General features: G+C 44.3%; 1 protein-coding gene across 7 annotated transcripts in view; it reads right to left on the bottom strand.

Moving 5' to 3' along the window:
• Nucleotides 1–18599, bottom strand: part of ARMC8 (armadillo repeat containing 8) — a 229174-nt gene that overhangs the window by 24780 nt on the left and 185795 nt on the right. For all 7 annotated transcript variants that reach the window (XM_073633455.1, XM_073633458.1, XM_073633460.1 and 4 more), the window contains 3 exons: nucleotides 3695–3787; nucleotides 3472–3621; nucleotides 394–489 (listed from right to left, as the gene is read on the bottom strand). In XM_073633455.1, the coding sequence (XP_073489556.1) occupies nucleotides 394–489; nucleotides 3472–3621; nucleotides 3695–3787 (339 nt within the window). The remainder of the gene's footprint in view (nucleotides 1–393; nucleotides 490–3471; nucleotides 3622–3694; nucleotides 3788–18599) is intronic.

Raw genomic sequence — 18599 nt, 5'->3', positions numbered from 1 at the left:
GTAATCAGCTGACAAACCAGCACATGAAGCCATTACTGGAAATAAAAAGCCTGTATCCCAATGAGAGTTTTAGGCTAATATACATGAACATGTGCTAGGAAAGTGCATTTACAATACAGCATACTGGAGCCAAAGAATAGCTGATGTAATACATTTATTGTAAAGGACTGGGCTCTACAGAAAATCGATAAGAATAAAATGTGTTATGCATATCTTGCTTGTGCTAGTAAAATATTCATTCCCTACAGTACTGCTAAGCTGTTAACCCATGTCAGGGAGATTAAGCAGAAAATCACTCATTACAGTGTACCATGTTTCACGCTTCTAAAAAAACCCCAAAAAACGGTTGAGTGCAGCACAGGTATTGCTGGCGCTGAACCAGTAATATCATACCTGTTCCTTGACCTCTATGTTATGTTCCCCTTCAAGGATGAAGGTCACTGCTTGCATGATCTGCTTCCCATGTGTGCTCATTATCTGGTCTATGTGCTAACGTGCACATAGAGGACAAAGAAGAGAGGAATAATGTTACCAACAGCCTGTAGGCAGGAAACACGGGTTGCGCTAGGTGAAATAAAGAATAAATTCTAGGATAATTAGAACACACATATTGTAAAAAAACCACTTGGCAATACAGCAATTCTTGATCAAACGCTGACATTTAATTATGTAGTCAGGTAACTATACATACAATAGATGTTATACAAACTAGCAGTTAATATTTAAAACATGTTGATTATATCAATTATATCAATGAGTTGAGAGACCTCTAGGCTCTAGAATTTGATCATTAGGATGCTATGAAAACAGAAGTGGTAATGTAATATCACAAAGAAAAAATTAGACCTTTAGTTATTGTTTGAATGAGTAACACTGTAGCTAGAACAGTTCCCTCAATATGATTGGGAACTGCCTACTAATATCGGCTCTAAATTAGCTCAATATCTACAGATTAAGGCTACATTCACAAAGGCCATTTAGGCCAGTGGGAATTGTAGCGACAGGATTCCTGCTGTGGCTCTGAGCAGCCGCAGCTATTCGTGGATTTCTGCACAGCCAGCAAATAACTACAGTGATCGCTGGCTATGAGGACAGCAGCGAATAGCTGCAGTTGCTGGCAACCTGTCATTATAGTGAAATGGGCCAACGGACGCACCTAGCCTCTCAAAATTGCAGCAGGAATCTCATTCCTGCTGCTACAATTTGCACTGGCCTAAATTTGCCGGTGTGGATGTCACCTTAATAATGCTAATTTCCGTGGAAAGTAGACTCACTAATCATGAACACCATTAACAGCTGAGGACACCTGCCACATTTGTTCTCATATATCAAAATAATTTCAAATGACAAGATGACTGACTGTCTAGTACAATTCAGACACTACTGATAATGGAAGGACTTTGGTGGGAAAGCATCTGTGTAGTGGACTGTGGGCTTGTGCTAGCTTTAAGACAGCCATAGATGGTTCGAATCTAGCAGGGACCGGCCAAAATTTGCACTACCAATGGGAAGGCTGATTGTTCCCAAGTCGATCCACCGATCGGCTTGGGTACAACCAGCATATTGGATTTTTAAATGTAATATCACTGTGTTCTCATGGGAGGGACAGCTCCCCACAACCCACCCACTGGGACATCACAATAGCTCCATGGGAGGGATTCCCCCATCAACACTCACTGTTGATGGGGAATAGAGCAATTTTCTTTCCTGAAACCAAAATCGCATCATCTATTGCCTGCCTTAGAAAATTGTCTCAAATCACCATATCTGTTGTAATGTGCAAATAAATTTTAATATTTTCTACTAGAGTTAATTTTCCAGTTGTCATGAGTGACTGCATCTACTCCATGGGAGTCTGTCTGTAGCACTGCCAGATAAGGCAGAGTTGGCTGACGAAAAGCTCAGCAAAGTATCAGCAATGAAGCAATTCACACAGGTATGCATGTTCCTTAGCCCTTCTTTATTTTAAACAAATAGTAAAAAAATTCTGTTTTGATAAAAAAAAGAAAACATACTTATCTTGCTAAACCATTATACACTTGTGGCACTGTTTTTCACATCAATAATTTGATAGGAATATAAATAAAACCAAAACTTTTGGATAGTGTTAACAAGGGCTTTTTTTTCGGGAACACAACCACGAGCCACTCCCCCCCCCCCCACACACACCTTCCAAACTGCATCAAATAGTGGGTGTGGTCAAATTTCACTAACAGTGGGAGGGTCTTAAAAGAGGATTAAATACCAGGAGTGCATTTATGTGCAGAGTTGGGGGGGTTGTAACAGAGCGCAGAGTTCAAGGTTGTGCTGCATACAGAATGTAGAGTACAGGGGTGCGGCGCACACACACACACACACACACACACACACACACACTGCAGGACTCATCCTTCTTCCACAGCTGCTAACTTCTGCATTCCCCATCCACATCTCACTTTCACCCCTCTTCAGCTCTGACCTCTGCATGCAACCTCCTCTACTGCCTCCATATTCTCCCCCTTCCTTAAAAGCTCCACCATCTTCCACCTTACTTTTGTTGCTGTGTTAAGTTGAAGCACTCAGCCGGCTCTAGTACCTCCCCACACACTGTAGGTGGCTCCACTTCTCTCGCTTGCAGGGAGATCATCTATTGGGGGTGTCTGCATCCTCATTGCACCCCGGGCACCTACATCTCCCTTGTCCCCATCCTGTACTCAGTGAGAGCCATTCAGAAGATCAGATCTATGGGAGCCATTGAGAATCAAGCTGTCACTTGTAAACACAGAAGCTGGACTTCTGTGTTTACAAGTGGTAGTGGTGAGCAGGCAGCAGAGGGCCTGAGCCAGAGATGGTGGAAATGAGTTCCACCAAGTTCCAGCTGATAAAAAGCCCTCTTGTTAACACCCCTGTCACAATTGTATTGCTTGGGAAGTAGAAGAAAAGCATGGGGCACTGGATTCTATAAAGCAGTACTCAGGCAGCTCTCCCAGGTATGGCGGTTAATGTTCTTTACTCAAGCAGAGACTGAGTGTGCAAGGAGCAAAGCGCCAGAAGCTGAAGATATACATTCCAAAAGCAGAAGGATTGGATTCCATGTCAAAAGCAGAATATATAAATTAGTATGACTGCATCTGGTACAGATACGTATACATACATACATATGATGTATGCATCTGGAGTGATCATACAAATGAACTTTTACAATCCCTCCAATTATTTCATCCAGTACACCCTTTGTGCAGTACCAAGCCCTGATAAAGGGAGATTCTTTGACCCCCCCCCCCCTTAGCTTTTTTGTCTAAATAAAATATGTTCTTCTTTTGGTGCTTTCCTCCTTGTACACCTAGTCACATTTTATTGCTATCTGTCTCCCTGCTGGAAAAATTTGTCCCAGTGACTTTTGTCACCTGGAAATATTAAATTGCATATGGGAAGGTTTTGATCATGTTTTTTTTTTTGTTGGGGATCAGCAATTGTTCATACATTACTTACTGGCCTTGTAGACAACAAGTTTCTGAGAAGTCCCAGTGTTTTCATCAATACATTCACATCAGAATCAGACAATAGTCGAAACAACTGCTCTGTGCTTAGACCTCTTAAAATGTCGGATTTTATCTTCTGGTCAGCTTGAAATGCCATGTTCTGTAAAATGGAAAAAAGTGTTATGAAGATGTTATCAATTAATAGATTATCATATTAGCAGAAAAATACTTACCATTAAAGCCCAGATGCCATTGACACGCAGGGCAGGATTCTCACTTAAAGTCAAACTACACAGTAGCTCTACAGCTCCAGATTCTAGAATAGGCTGAAAAAAATATTACTGGTGAGAAATCATTATAGAAAGCAATATGTGAATTATATCTATTTCAACAAACAAAACATATGAGTATTTTTAAAACACAAATTCCAAAGACAGCCCTATTGTATAAGCCAGAAAGTTGTTCCACAAACAGATCTGGTATACTAAAGACATATAGAAATATGAGGTTTCTACCTTTTTTGTGTTAAGATTTCATATTACTGAAACATTATACAGTTTTTTTTCAGAGTATTGCAGGTAACAATACCACTAGGGGTGCATGACATGTTCAGAAACTCTGCTTTGGAAAGAATTTTAAAATAACCATCTATTAGTGTAATAAAAAGATATAAACATAAAACCATAGACAACAACTTGATTCCTCTGTGTATTGATTTCAAGAGGAAAAAGCAGATTGTTCTAAGACAGGGGTACACCACTGAAGGCAAAAGGTTTGTGTAGACTGAACAGGTTTTTTTGGGCCAGCCACAATACGTATTCACGGTGATCTAGTGAGGGTGCTAAGCTCAAGACTTTGCTCAGATAAAACGTGTTTATATAGTCATATTATTCTGATCATCATATAAAATAAGCCTTTCATGAACTGGGGCGCTGATAATGCTGTACTTAAAAGGGATTGTATATTAAAAAAAAAACAACATAGTACACTTACCTGCTCTGTGCAATGGATTTGAATAGAGCAGCCCAGATCCTGGTCTTCTCTGGTCCCCTGCAGGCACTCCTGGCTTCTCCCCCCAGCCGAGTGCCCTTACAGCAAGTCACTTGTGTGTGCTCGCTCCCGAGCTGGATCTGTGTGTCCATAAAGACACAGAGAGTGTGGCTCGGTCCTGCCCCCAGCTCCCTCCTCACTGGCTGTGATTGCCAAAGGCTCCCACTGCTCTGTCTGAGCCAATGAAAATAGAGAGAGAGAGCCTCCAATTATGTGCACATTGCTGGATCGAGATTGGGCTTAGGTGAGTCTTTAGGGGGTGCTGGAGGGGGAAGCTGCTTGCAGAAGGTTTTTTACCTTAATGCATAGAATGTATTACGGTAAAAAACTCTTTCTGCCTTGAGAACCACTTTATTGATCATGTGCCTACTGTATTTGTCTGATGCTGTACTTAAAGTATTACTAAAGTCTCCTTTTTGTCTTTCTCTTTAAAGATAATAAATATTTCATACTTACCTGCTCTGTGCAGTGGTTTTGCACAGAGCAGCCACAATCCTCCTCTTCTCGGGTCCCTCAAAGCCCATCCCTCCTGTCGAGTGCCCCCACACCAAGCAGCTTGCTATGGGGGCACCTGAGCAGAGCAGCAGCTATGTGTGTCCATTCAGATACGGAGCTGTGGTTCGACCCCGCCCCTCTCTCTCCTGATTGGCTGACAGCAGTGGGAGCCAATGGTGCCACTGCTGTGTCATAGCCAATCAGGAGGGAGAGTCCCGGACGGTCGAGGCACTCATGCACATCGCTGGATAAAGATGGCGCTCTGGTATTAGGGGGGCTGGTACACACAGAAGGTTTTTTTTACACCTTCTGACTTTACAACCACTTTTAATGTTCTGGAGTGCATTGATGATATACTTCTATGTCTATTACTGCTTTATGTGCATTTTTTTAGTCCTTTATTTTAACAGCACATACTGAAGATACAACAAGCTTTACAGTGATGAAAACATACAATTTAATAACCCAACTGCAATTCAGATTTACAGAAACATCTACAAGGAAACATACAAGAAAAAGACTAAATGTAGGTTCTTTGCAAAAATGCAAATTTAATAAAGAAATATAGCATGATCCTGTGGGTATTGACTCTTTTCATAAGTCATGTTGTACAATTGTACAATTGTACAGCACAAAGTGAGGCAATAATTTTTATTGTTAAACATTTGGAGGAAGAACTAGGAAAGGTAGATGTCAGGGCAGAAGGAGGGGGGCGAGGGAGAGAAGATAAAGAGTTGAAGGAAAGAAAGATTAAGGAATTAATAAGGAGGGGAGAGAAGAAAAGAAAAAAATATATAATAATGGGAGTGGAGGTGTGTGGAAGAATAAGAATAAAGGAATCTAGTCAGTAGAGCCTCACCCAAACCACATTCTGATATAAAATATCTGTAGTCAGGAGTGAATTAGAACCCAATGTTAGTAACACCAGGTTTTCCTGGACCTTTCCTACTGATATTTTAAGGAGGATGTGAGGTTTGCTACTCTCATCATCGTGTTATTGGGAGATAAGCCATTGGCTGACAGAAGGAGGGTAACAGTTTTCTATCAACCAGGAGGCATACACAGAAGTGTTGCAATGTGGACCAAAGTTCCTCTATCACAATTCAATTATACCTCCAGCCTTTCGAAGATATATATATCTAATACATACATTTATTCTAGGTCATTTTTACAATGAACGTTCCACAGTCCTGTCTATCAGTGGGTTCTTATAATTATATATATATATATATATATATATATATATATATATATATATATTTTTTTTTTTTTTTCTCATTCATTTAGGACCATTTCTACCAAACATTTAAATTTTATTTTTTAGCCTTAGTTTTTCATCTTTATTGTATTGTGTGTGTGTGTGTGTGTATATATATATATATATATATATATATATATATATATATATATATATATACACATTTTTTTTAACACATATGTTTGCAATATGTCCTGATACATAAAACCTGTGATATCTAATTCACTGTTCATGATTTTTTTTTCTTTTTTCAATTTATTCTTTAATCCGTTTTCTTTTTTATTATTCTTTGGACTCGGTTTTTGATTGATTCTTAAACTAAAGCCTCCTTTCTAACATTACATATTGTGTCTAACCAAATCGCTAGTTCCCCCTACACATCTGGGTACATTGAGGTTAAATTGCGGTTCTCATTTAAACCCGGAGAATAGCTTAAACAAGCAGGATGATGGAGGCGTGGCCCTGCCTCCAAAGAACATTTCAACTGGCCAGCTCACCTCCAGACCAGACAGTGTTCTGACAGCTCCTGTCACCGAGAGGTTCTCTTGGTATCTTCGCGAATCTTTGCATCTCCACCCACGGAGGATACTGCTTCACGTCGGCCGCAGCACAGACCTGGATAACTTGAGCTGACACTAAGCACATCTTACATGGCTGTCTTTCTGGACACTCTGTGAGTGCGTTACTTATGTTTTTATTATTGTTCATACTAGAGCTGCACTGTGAAGGAGTCACTTTGGGAGGGGGCCCGTGGAGCCCAGAATCCCTTGGGATGGTTGGGAAAACCTTGTTTCAGCTCCCCATGCACCTCCTATGTCTAAGTCACCCTGTGTCTCTAATAGGGGCACAGGGTGACTGAGAAATCCAGTCTGATCTGTACTAATCAGACTCACTGTACAGCCACACTGGAATGCTGTGTGTGATATATAAATATTTGTATGTTATCTCATTTTGTTGTGTACTCTTTGCTGGGTCGTTTGGGGTGTGGTTGTATTCCAATGTTCTATTGTGTCCGTCTGCCTTGGATATTATGGGATGCGTATGTAGATTAGCTGTGAGATTGGTGGCAAGCAGTTGGATGCTTCCTGCAGTCTCAGACATCCAAACCTGCACCTGGATCCAAGGTCCGGCTAGCAGGAGAGGAGGAGAGGCACAGATACCAGCCACCATGGAAGAGGAATTCAGAAGGAGGTTGCGAGAGATACAGCACAGAGGACCAGTGTCAGAGCAGGTCCGGCTGGGATGGTATGATTCTATCCACTGTGAACTCTGGAAGGAAACACTAGTCCGTGAGTAGCACCACCAGGGAAAAGTTCTCCCCTCCATCCAGGAAAGGTACTGGTTGCAGTATAGATTGCAGGTACTGTTTTTGGGAGAAAAACTGCACAAGAAGCAGACAGCAGAATTAAGCAGGCTGGTCTGGCCAGAGATGCGGCTGGATGAGAGCTACAGAGCCCTCCGGTGGCATGTATACCAAGCATGCCCTTGGATAGCAGATGACAGCCCAACAGAAGGCTTTGGCTATGGCGGCCTGGGACTGTTATATGTGAAGCTGACCGGGGACCCTAACTTTGGGAGTGATTTGGAGTGGTGGTTGGACAAAATCATGGATTTCAGAGAAGAGCTACTGAACGTCTCAGAAGTGCACTGGGTACTGGATTTGGAGTTTCTGGCCGTTCAGGAATGGGAGCTGTAGATTGCCTACAGACGGCTGCTAGACTCTGCTTAGCGCCAGGGCTGGGCTCCCTTTGACTGGGACTATCAGGAAATACCAGCAGACAGCTCTTAAATCCTGGCTGAAGATTCGGCAAGGTGGCATAGTAACAGTGTGCTTTGACCACCGGCCCCCGCAGCTATGGACACGGAGGTCTTATGGCGAATGCAGCAAGACCTGACTAACCTTGATGAACCTGTTTCTGCACAAGACGAGGTTGGATGGAGGAGTGTGCCAGTCCAGCAGCATGCCAGAGAATCGGCAGTGGAAAATCTGGAGATTGCCATCCCCAAAGCTGAAGTGCTGACAACAGGGCAGAGCTCTGCTAACCTCTGCCCAGCACCGATAGCATCTTCTGAGTTCCACGTACAGGAGATGGCGAACCTCCATCCCCAGACACCAGTTATAGAGATTGGTAATTTGATAGACTTTTCTGCTGAGGAAGAACAACCTGGTAAGCCTCTAGCAGAAGAGCTGGTATCAGGGCCAAACTCCACTGAGCTTTGCCCAGCACCAACAGCAGTATCTGTGGAGTTACAAGAGACTCCTCCAGCTGAAGTGCTGGCCACCGGACAGAAGGTCCAAGACCTCTACCCCACACCTACGGCAGTTCTAGGGACCCATGGTGAGAAGGTGGCGGTCACTCCCCAACAGTTAGCTGGAGTGGATGATGTCCTCAGCTGAAATGTTAACAGGGCAGAATGCTACTGGCCTCTGCACACTACTGCAGCTTGAGCTGATATCGGTGGTCTCCACTGACACCCATGCAGCAGAAGAGCTGGCAACAGAGCAGAGTGCTGCTGGCCTCTGTCCTCAACTAACAGAAGAGGGAGTTCCTGTGGTAGTGGATGGGACTTCAGTCTCCACTGAAGAAAATGGTGCGGCACTGAAACAGGAGGATGTCAGCCATGCTTTGCAAGCACTGGGGGATTTTCACCTACCAAAAGTGGATGAGACTTCAGTCTCCACTTGTATACCCCAGGGATGCTGGGCAGTCGGCCCAGATCCCCAACAGCATGACGGAGTGAGCCCAGCCACCCTGTCTTCTCTCCAGTGGCTGAAAGTACTCCAGGGAGAAGGGCCAGTCCAGGCCTCTCCCCACCGGCAAATATGTTCTTTGAGAGAGGCAGAGGTTGGCTGCGTGAGTAATGCTATATTTGGGACAATTTATTTGGGGTACTGTGTGGGTACAGGCATAGGGGCATAGGGGACATAGGCATAGGGGACTGGAACTACTGACTAACTTCGGAGTCAACCCGTCTGGGGTCTCCTCCTGTGTTAGTCTGCTGCCGAAAGGGGAGAGATTTACTTACTAGAGCCGCACTGTGACAGAGTCACTTTGGGAGGGGGCCCGTGGAACCCAGAATCCCTTGGGATGGTTGGGAAAACCTTGTTTCAGCTCCCCATGCACCTCCTATGTCTAAGTCACCCTGTGTCTCTAATAGGGGCACAGGGTGACTGAGAAATCCAGTCTGATCTGTACTAATCGGACTCACTGTACAGCCACACTGGAATGTTGTGTGCAACATATATATATTTGTATATTATCTCATTTTGTTGTGTACTATTTGCTGGGTCGTTTGGGGTGTGGCTGTGTTCCAATGTTCTATTGTATCTGTCTGCCTTGGATATTATGGGATGTGTATGTAGATTAGCTGTGCGCAGACAGAGGGGCCGGTGTCATGTCGTGAGACGTCAGACGGGAAGGGAGGAGCTGGAGGTGTGTTGGCTAGCGGGCGTCCTGGCGGTCTCTCTCGTACGGCAAAGCTAGTGGATGGGGCGGTTCGGGAGAGGAAGAGAGGAAAGCCGTGCTGCGCGACAATCGCTGTGGTTAAACACCCCGGAGCCCGATGAGAACCGGGCTTAGCACGGGGGTCTCAGCAAGACAAACGGTGTAATGGCCTCGGCCCCCCCTCCGGTGTCCCCTGCGCCTCCCCTCCCTCTGGGCTCAGGCAGCGGGACAGTGAAGACCTGATCGGGAACGCCTCGTCCCCCAGAGCCATACAACGGAGCCTGCAATACACGAGGATTGGAGGCCGCCCGAAGCGGAGACCTGACAGATATATCAGATGGCAAAAGGTGCTACAGTGGAGGGTCAGTGGTAAGAGTCGCTCTCTGCTTTAAGTTGTAAAGGTAAGAGAGAAACAGGGACCCTCTTGCAAAAGGGAATACTGTCGGTGGAAGGTATGAGTGATATTGTGGAAACTGTGGGATGAGACGCTGGGCATTAATGTTATATGGCTACCACACTATTGTAAATTGCTGTTACCACTGTTTTTGCCTTGCTATTGCTACACCTGGAATATTTGCACCATCTGTTGTAACACCACTTTACTGGCAACAAATTATGGTGGGAATTGTGGAGCACTAAACTTTTATAAAAAGGTAAGGTGGTGAAGCTGGGAGTGACAACGAGAGCCTTTCCTCTATACAACAGAGTATGGAAATTGGACATATATCTTGCCCCCTACCAGAAATATAGGTCAGAATCAGTACACGGTGGTAAGATATGAAAGCTGGTTGGAATAAGGGGGAATAGATTAGGTGCAATAGATTCTGGAATTAAGACACCCGTAAAGCAGTAGGGGAAAAAGGTACCTTAAAGTGGATAGCCCTGAGAACATTAAATAGATTAAACATACGAACCTTTAAAAAAACCTACAGACCCCCCTAAGCCTCAGCGATAAAGATCTACCATTCCCAGGACATGGAAAACACTATGAGTAGAACTGCGTCCAAAACCGGGAAAGGGGGGGCACCCAAGACACCTAAGGATAACACTTTTGGAAGCACCGCTGGGAGTACAATTAAGCAATACCTGGCCCGGGGAGCACCTATCCGGAGGCCCAAACGTCAACCATGGCAGATAAAAAGAAGAAGGGACCGAATGGGAAGGGAGACCAGACCACGACCACTCAAGAGTTGATCTATCATCTGAGAATGTTCTCGAAACAACTAGATTGGAAGAACATAGGCAGGAGATACAACTCCCCTCGAAAAATGAAATCGCAGAATTGTTCAAATCACTTGAAACCTCAATTAAATCGGAGATTAGCATGTTGAGGACAGACCTAGGCAATTTATTGGCTAGAGTTGAGAGAACAGAAGACATAATGGAGAAACGGAGCGGGAACTCTCTGAATTAAAAGAAAAATTAAAATTACCCAACAAAACCAGATAAAAATATGTTATAGGTTAGAAGACCAAGAAAATAGAAACCGCAGACAAAATCTGAGAATCCGAGGGGTCCCGGAAACGAGGGGAGAAGATTTGAGGAAGATCATAGCGGCAATCTTCAGCCCCCTCTTGGAACTGGGAGGTGAAGATTTCCCAAAAATCGAGCGGGTACACCGGATAGGAAGATTTGACACTAGACGAACAGAAAGAAGTCGAGACATAATAGTGAGGTTTAGATTTTATGAGGATAAGGAAAACATATGGGTAAAATTAAGAAGGAAAACCCCGCTTCATTATGAGGAAGCAAGGATCCAAGTATTTGCTGACTTAGCCAAAGACACATTGGTGAGAAAACGTCACCTTAAGCCCCTCTTGGAACAAATGATAAAACAAAATGTAAAATATACAGGGGGATTCCCAGCCTGCCTGTTAGGAAGCAAAGATGGTATAACGGCCAGGCTGAGATTCCCGGGAGAGTTGGAGGAATTCTGTGGGAAACTAGGCTTGCAGGTTCCTTCGCTGCTGGCCTGGTCCAATGAACAATGGGTAGAACTAGGAGTGGGGGTGGTGTAAAATGACATGGGGGCGAGGAGGGTCCCGGGTTGGGGGAGGGGGGTTGGGGGAGGGGGGTTGGGGGAGGGGGGGTGGGGGGGGGAGAGACAATATTACGAGAAGAAAACCGTAGGGATGGAAGTTCTATCAGGAGACGGCTAGCCCACCTGGTTACCGGGACAGCGGTGACTGGGGGGAAGACACATCAAGAGCTCCACCTTTGGAGATGGAGACCAATAGAGGGCCACCATGTACGAGACCCTCATAGGTCTAAGGGTCCACACGAATCTAGACTAAGATTGTTTTCAAATGAATATCCGATTTGGTACCAAGGAGATACCATTTCAAATAGAGCCCGGGGTGTAGCCATTGGTTTTGCAAAGAGAACAAGGTTTGTGCTGGAGGATAGATTGGTAGACCCCGAAGGTAGATACCTATTTCTTAGAGGCAGACTGAATGAAGGGGAATATACACTGGCTAATATCTACGCACCTAACAAAAATCCGATGAAATATTTTGTGAATATCTTGGGGAAATTAATAGAGTTTAGGAAAGGACATTTGATATTGATGGGAGATCTTAACTTCTGTATGGACCCGGGATTAGACAGTACGGCCCGAGCCCAGGGGAAGAACAACGCACAACTGAAGGAGGTAAAGCAAAAACTATCCACCTGTCAGTTGGTTGATATATGGAGAGTTCAACACCCAGGGAAAAGGGACTACACGTTTTATTCCCCTGTGCACGGGTCATACTCCCAGATTGATTACGGTTTGTGGAACACAGGGAGATTGATGAGGTCTTAGACTCTAAGATAGGAGATTTTACCTTTTCAGACCATGCACTCTTGACTATGGAAATGATAATAGGTGGAGGACCGGGCTACTTAGGACAGTGGCATTTAAATGAGGAACTGATTCGGGAGGATGAGGGGTACAAGAGAATCAGAAAGGAACTGGAGAATTACTTCTCAGTAAACGATACTGGGGATGTGTCGGGGTCCACCTTGTGGGAAGCTCATAAAACCTACATAAGAGGGGTCCTAATAGAGATGGGGGCGAGGAAGAAAAGAGATAGACGTGAGAAAATTCAAAAACTAACGGTAGATTTAGCTAGGCTAGAACAAAAGCATAAAAAACAACTGGGCCACCCTTCTCGGGAGATATATCAACAGGTGGTAATTAAAGGGCAGAGTTGAAAACGGCAATGGAGCAGGAATCAAGAGTAACATTCAGTAAGATAGTAAGGGAACGATATCGATGGGGTAACAAATCAAGTAAACACCTGGCGAGAATGGTACAAAAGAAGAAAGCTAGGAATTTTATAGAGAAAATCCAGACTAAGGACGGCCACATGGAATACTCATCCAGAAAGGTAGTGGATATCTTTAAGAACTACTACCAGGAGTTATATTCAGTTTCCAAACAAGACACCCAGTTAAACAACAGGAGGGAGAGAAATAATAACTATCTAAAGAAGGCGATGCTTCCTAAGATTACAGATGCGGTCAGGGAACTCTTGGAAATGCCAATTTCTGAAGAGGAAATAAGAAAAGCACTAGCAGGAGCAGCCCCTGGGAAGAGTCCTGGCCCGGATTGCTTCACACTGTTTTATTATAAAAAATTTAAAGAGATATTAGTCCCTAGGTTGTGTCACTACATGAATGGGCTGGCAGATAGTTATGGGATGAGCAGAGAAGCTTTGAAGGCCTCCATTACAATCATATTGAAGGAGGGCAAGGAGAAAACGCTATGTTCAAGTTACCGCCCTATCTCTCTGCTCAACACCGATACAAAATTATATGCAAAGGTCTTGGCAGAGAGGTTAAACGAGTTAATGAACTCCCTGGTTAACCCAGACCAGGTGGGGTTCGTCCCTAAAAGAGAAGGGAGAGACAACGGGGTCAGGACGCTACTCCTGTTGCAAAAGATAAAGGAGAGTGGACCCCCAGGGCTACTTCTGTCAATCGATGCCGAAAAGGCTTTTGACAGAGTAGACTGGGGGTTCATGATACAGACTCTGGAGACTATGGGACTAGGACCTAAAATGATCCAACGGATTAAAACCCTGTATCACCATCCTACCGCCGTAATAAGAGTGAACGGTTTAACGTCCCAACCATTTGAGATGAAAAACGGCACAAGACAGGGGTGCCCCTTGTCCCCGTTGCTCTTTGTCCTGACTATGGAACCTCTCTTGGCAACAATACGCAGAGACCCCGACATAAGAGGTATTATGGTGGGAGAGGATGAACATAAAATCGCAGCATTCGCAGATGATGTGCTGTTCTATATAAACGGACCCAGCGACATCTATGCCCAAGCTAGTAAAAGCCCTAAGGAAATATGGAGAGGTATCTAATTTTCAAATAGATTTGGTAAAATCGTAAATATTAAATATTAACTTAAGCATGGCAGAAGTAAAGAACTTGAAAAAAGAGTTTAGCTTTGGGTGGACCAAGGAATTAAGGTACTTGGGAATCAAACTAGCTAACTCAATTAAGAAGATATATACCATAAATTATCTACCTCTACTTGACGTAGTTAGACTTGATTGTAAAAGATTCGCCAGTAAGCCCCTCTCATGGATAGGCCACATTAATGTCATCAAAATGGTCCTACTCCCTAAAATTATGTATCAATTCCAGATGACTCCAATACCACTCCCCCTATATTACTTAAGAAAGCTAAAAAAGATAATAATGAATTTTATATGGAAAAATAGAAGACCGAGAGTCTCCTTCCAGATTCTAAAACAAAGAAAAACAAATGGCGGCCTGGCTGTGCCAGATGTCCAGAACTACTATAAAGCCGTAGTTTTGTCAAGATTGGTTGAATGGGCAAAGAGAGAAAATTTAAAAAGATGGGTAAAAATAGAGAAATTTTTTAGTAAAGCACAATTGGGAAGCATTATTTGGAATCCTCCGCTTTTTAGAATTCTAGACAACAGCACACACGTAATTACACAAAATGTTTTTAAAATTTGGGATGGGGTCTATAAGAAAGTAAACGGGAAATACAATTCACCTTTACTTGCACTAAAAGAAAATAACTTTTTCGCACCGGGAACGGAAACTGTAGGAGGAAAGGAAGCATTCTGGGGGATTACACAATTAAGAGAAATTATTAAAGATGGTAAAATGATGACACTTCAACAACTTAGACACGAGAGGGTGGCACGGCTGATGGATGAGTGGCGGTATCTACAATTGAACCACTTCGTGAGCAAATTACCACATCCTATTAGGTCTGGGGAAGAATTGACAGACATAGAAAGGTTGTGTGACATGGAAGTCCCGAGAAATATAGTTTCCAAATTATATAAAATTTTGATGATGACAGAAAAAGTGGAGATACCGCCATTCATGGGTAAATGGGAGAGGGAATTTGGCACAAAGAAAGATATAAACACATTTAGAAAAATTTTGAAAATGATTTTTAACTCAGCGATAGACGTACGAACGGCAGAAATGAACTATAAATGCATAAGTAGAAGTTATATAACACCAGAGATAATAAGCAAATATCAGAAGAATGGTTCGGCACTCTGCTGGCAGGGCTGCCAAGAAGTAGGAACAATGGGCCACCTTTGGTGGAACTGCCCTAAAAAAAAAAGTTTCTGGAAGAAGATTCTTGCTCTAATTAAGAAAATTACGGAAATAGAGGTGATAAAAGACCCTTGGGTGGTCTTGTTTCATGGGGGAGAAGGAGATATAAATAAATATAAGCGGTCACTGGTCCCACACCTCTTAACCACTTGCCGACCGCCTAACGTAGATATACGTCGGCAGAGTGGCACGGGCAGGCAGAATCACGTATATATACGTGATCTGCCTCCCGCGGGCGGGGGGTCCGATCGGACCCCCCCCCGGTGCCAGCGGCGGTCGGCATCTGACTGGGAGCGTCGGGAGGCGAGGGGGAGACCATCCGATCGTGGCCCCCCCCTCGCGATCGCTCCCAGCCAATGGGAATCCTCCTCTGCCTGTGTGTAGTTTCACACAGGCAGAGGATGTGATGTCATCTCTCCTCGGTCTGGCAGTTTCCGTCCAGCGCCGAGGAGAGAAGACATGTAAGTGCACACAACACAAACACACACAGTAGAACATGCCAGGCATACCTTACACCCCCGATCCCCCCCCGATCCCCCCCAATCACCCCCCCCCCCTGTCACAAACTGACATTAGCAGTATTTTTTTTTTTTTTTTCTGATTACTGCATAGTGTCAGTTTGTGACAGTTACAGTGTTAGGGCAGTGAGTGTTAGGCCCCCTTTAGGTCTAGGATACCCCCCTAACCCCCCCTAATAAAGTTTTAACCCCTTGATCACCCCCTGTCACCAGTGTCACTAAGCGATCATTTTTCTGATCGCTGTATTAGTGTCGCTGGTGACGCTAGTTAGTGAGGTAAATATTTAGGTTTGCCGTCAGCGTTTTATAGCGACAGGGACCCCCATATACTACCTAATAAATGTTTTAACCCCTTGATTGCCCCCTAGTTAACCCTTTCACCACTGATCACCGTATAACTGTTACGGGTGACGCTGGTTAGTTCGTTTATTTTTTATAGTGTCAGGGCACCCGCCGTTTATTACCGAATAAAAGTTTAGCCCCCTGATCGCCCGGCGGTGATATGCGTCGCCCCAGGCAGCGTCAGATTAGCGCCAGTACCGCTAACACCCACGCACGCAGCATACGCCTTCCTTAGTGGTATAGTATCTGTACGGATCAATATCTGATCCGATCAGATCTATACTAGCGTCCCCAGCAGTTTAGGGTTCCCAAAAACGCAGTGTTAGCGGGATCAGCCCAGATACCCGCTAGCACCTGCGTTTTTCCCCTCTGCCCGGCCCACCCAAGTGCAGTATCGATCGATCACTGTCACTTACAAAACACTAAATGCATAACTGCAGCGTTCGCAGAGTCAGGCCTGATCCCTGCGATCGCTAACAGTTTTTTTGGTAGCGTTTTGGTGAACTGGCAAGCACCAGCCCCAAGCAGTGTCAGGTTAGCGCCAGTACCGCTAACACCCACGCACGCAGCATACGCCTCCCTTAGTGGTATAGTATCTGATTGGATCAATATCTGATCCGATCAGATCTATACTAGCGTCCCCAGCAGTTTAGGGTTCCCACAAACGCAGTGTTAGCGGGATCAGCCCAGATACCTGCTAGCACCTGCGTTTTGCCCCTCCGCCCGGCCCAGCCCAGCCCACCCAAGTGCAGTATCGATCGATCACTGACACTTACAAAACACTAAATGCATAACTGCAGCGTTCGCAGAGTCAGGCCTGATCCTTGCGATCGCTAACAGTTTTTTTGGTAGCGTTTTGGTGAACTGGCAAGCACCAGCGGCCTAGTACACCCCGGTCGTAGTCAAACCAGCACTGCAGTAACACTTGGTGACGTGGCGAGTCCCATAAGTGCAGTTCAAGCTGGTGAGGTGGCAAGCACAAGTAGTGTCCCGCTGCCACCAAGAAGACAAACACAGGCCCGTCGTGCCCATAGTGCCCTTCCTGCTGCATTCGCCAATCCTAATTGGGAACCCACCGCTTCTGCAGCGCCCGTACTTCCCCCATTCACATCCCCAACCAAATGCAGTCGGCTGCATGAGAGGCATTTTCTTTATGTCCTCCCGAGTACCCCTACCCAACGAACCCCCAAAAAAGATGTCGTGTCTGCAGCAAGCGCGGATATAGGCGTGACACCCACTATTATTGTCCCTCCTGTCCTGACAATCCTGGTCTTTGCATTGGTGAATGTTTTGAACGCTACCATTCACTAGTTGAGTATTAGCGTAGGGTACAGCATTGCACAGACTAGGCACACTTTCACAGGGTCTCCCAAGATGCCATCGCATTTTGAGAGACCCGAACCTGGAACCGGTTACAGTTATAAAAGTTAGTTACAAAAAAAAGTGTAAAAAAAAAAAAAAAAAAAAAAAAACACATACAAAAATATAAAATAAAAAAAAATAGTTGTCGTTTTATTGTTCTCTCTCTCTCTATTCTCTCTCTATTGTTCTGCTCTTTTTTACTGTATTCTATTCTGCAATGTTTTATTGTTATTATGTTTTATCATGTTTGCTTTTCAGGTATGCAATTTTTTATACCTTACCGTTTACTGTGCTTTATTGTTAACCATTTTTTTGTCTTCAGGTACGCCATTCACGACTTTGAGTGGTTATACCAGAATGATGCCTGCAGGTTTAGGTATCATCTTGGTATCATTCTTTTCAGCCAGCGGTCGGCTTTCATGTAAAAGCAATCCTAGCGGCTAATTAGCCTCTAGACTGCTTTTACAAGCAGTGGGAGGGAATGCCCCTCCCCCCCAACGTCTTCCGTGTTTTTCTCTGGCTCTCCTGTCTCAACAGGGAACCTGAAAATGCAGCCGGTGATTCAGCCAGCTGACCATAGAGCTGATCAGAGACCAGAGTGGCTCCAAACATCTCTATGGCCTAAGAAACCGGAAGCTACGAGCATTTTATGACTTAGATTTCGCCGGATGTAAACAGCGCCATTGGGAAATTGGGAAAGCATTTTATCACACCGAGCTTTGAGGGCAGAGGAGAAATCTAGGGTCTAATAGACCCCAATTTTTGCAAAAAAGAGTACCTGTCACTACCTATTGCTATGATAGGGGATATTTACATTCCCTGAGATAACAATAAAAATGATTAAAAAAAAAAAAATGAAAGGAACAGTTTAAAAATAAGATAAAAAAATAATAATAATAAAGAGAAAAAAAAAAAAAAAAAAAAAAAAAAAGCACCCCTGTCCCCCCTGCTCTCGCGCTAAGGCGAACGCAAGCGTCGGTCTGGCGTCAAATGTAAACAGCAATTGCACCATGCATGTGAGGTATCGCCGCGAAGGTCAGATCGAGGGCAGTAAGTTTAGCAG

The sequence above is a fragment of the Aquarana catesbeiana genome, linkage group LG06 (assembly GCF_042186555.1).
Source record: "Aquarana catesbeiana isolate 2022-GZ linkage group LG06, ASM4218655v1, whole genome shotgun sequence".
Taxonomy (NCBI): domain Eukaryota; kingdom Metazoa; phylum Chordata; class Amphibia; order Anura; family Ranidae; genus Aquarana; species Aquarana catesbeiana.
The sequence above is the reverse complement of the archived record's forward strand: the minus strand, read 5'-3'. Positions and strand labels throughout refer to the sequence as shown.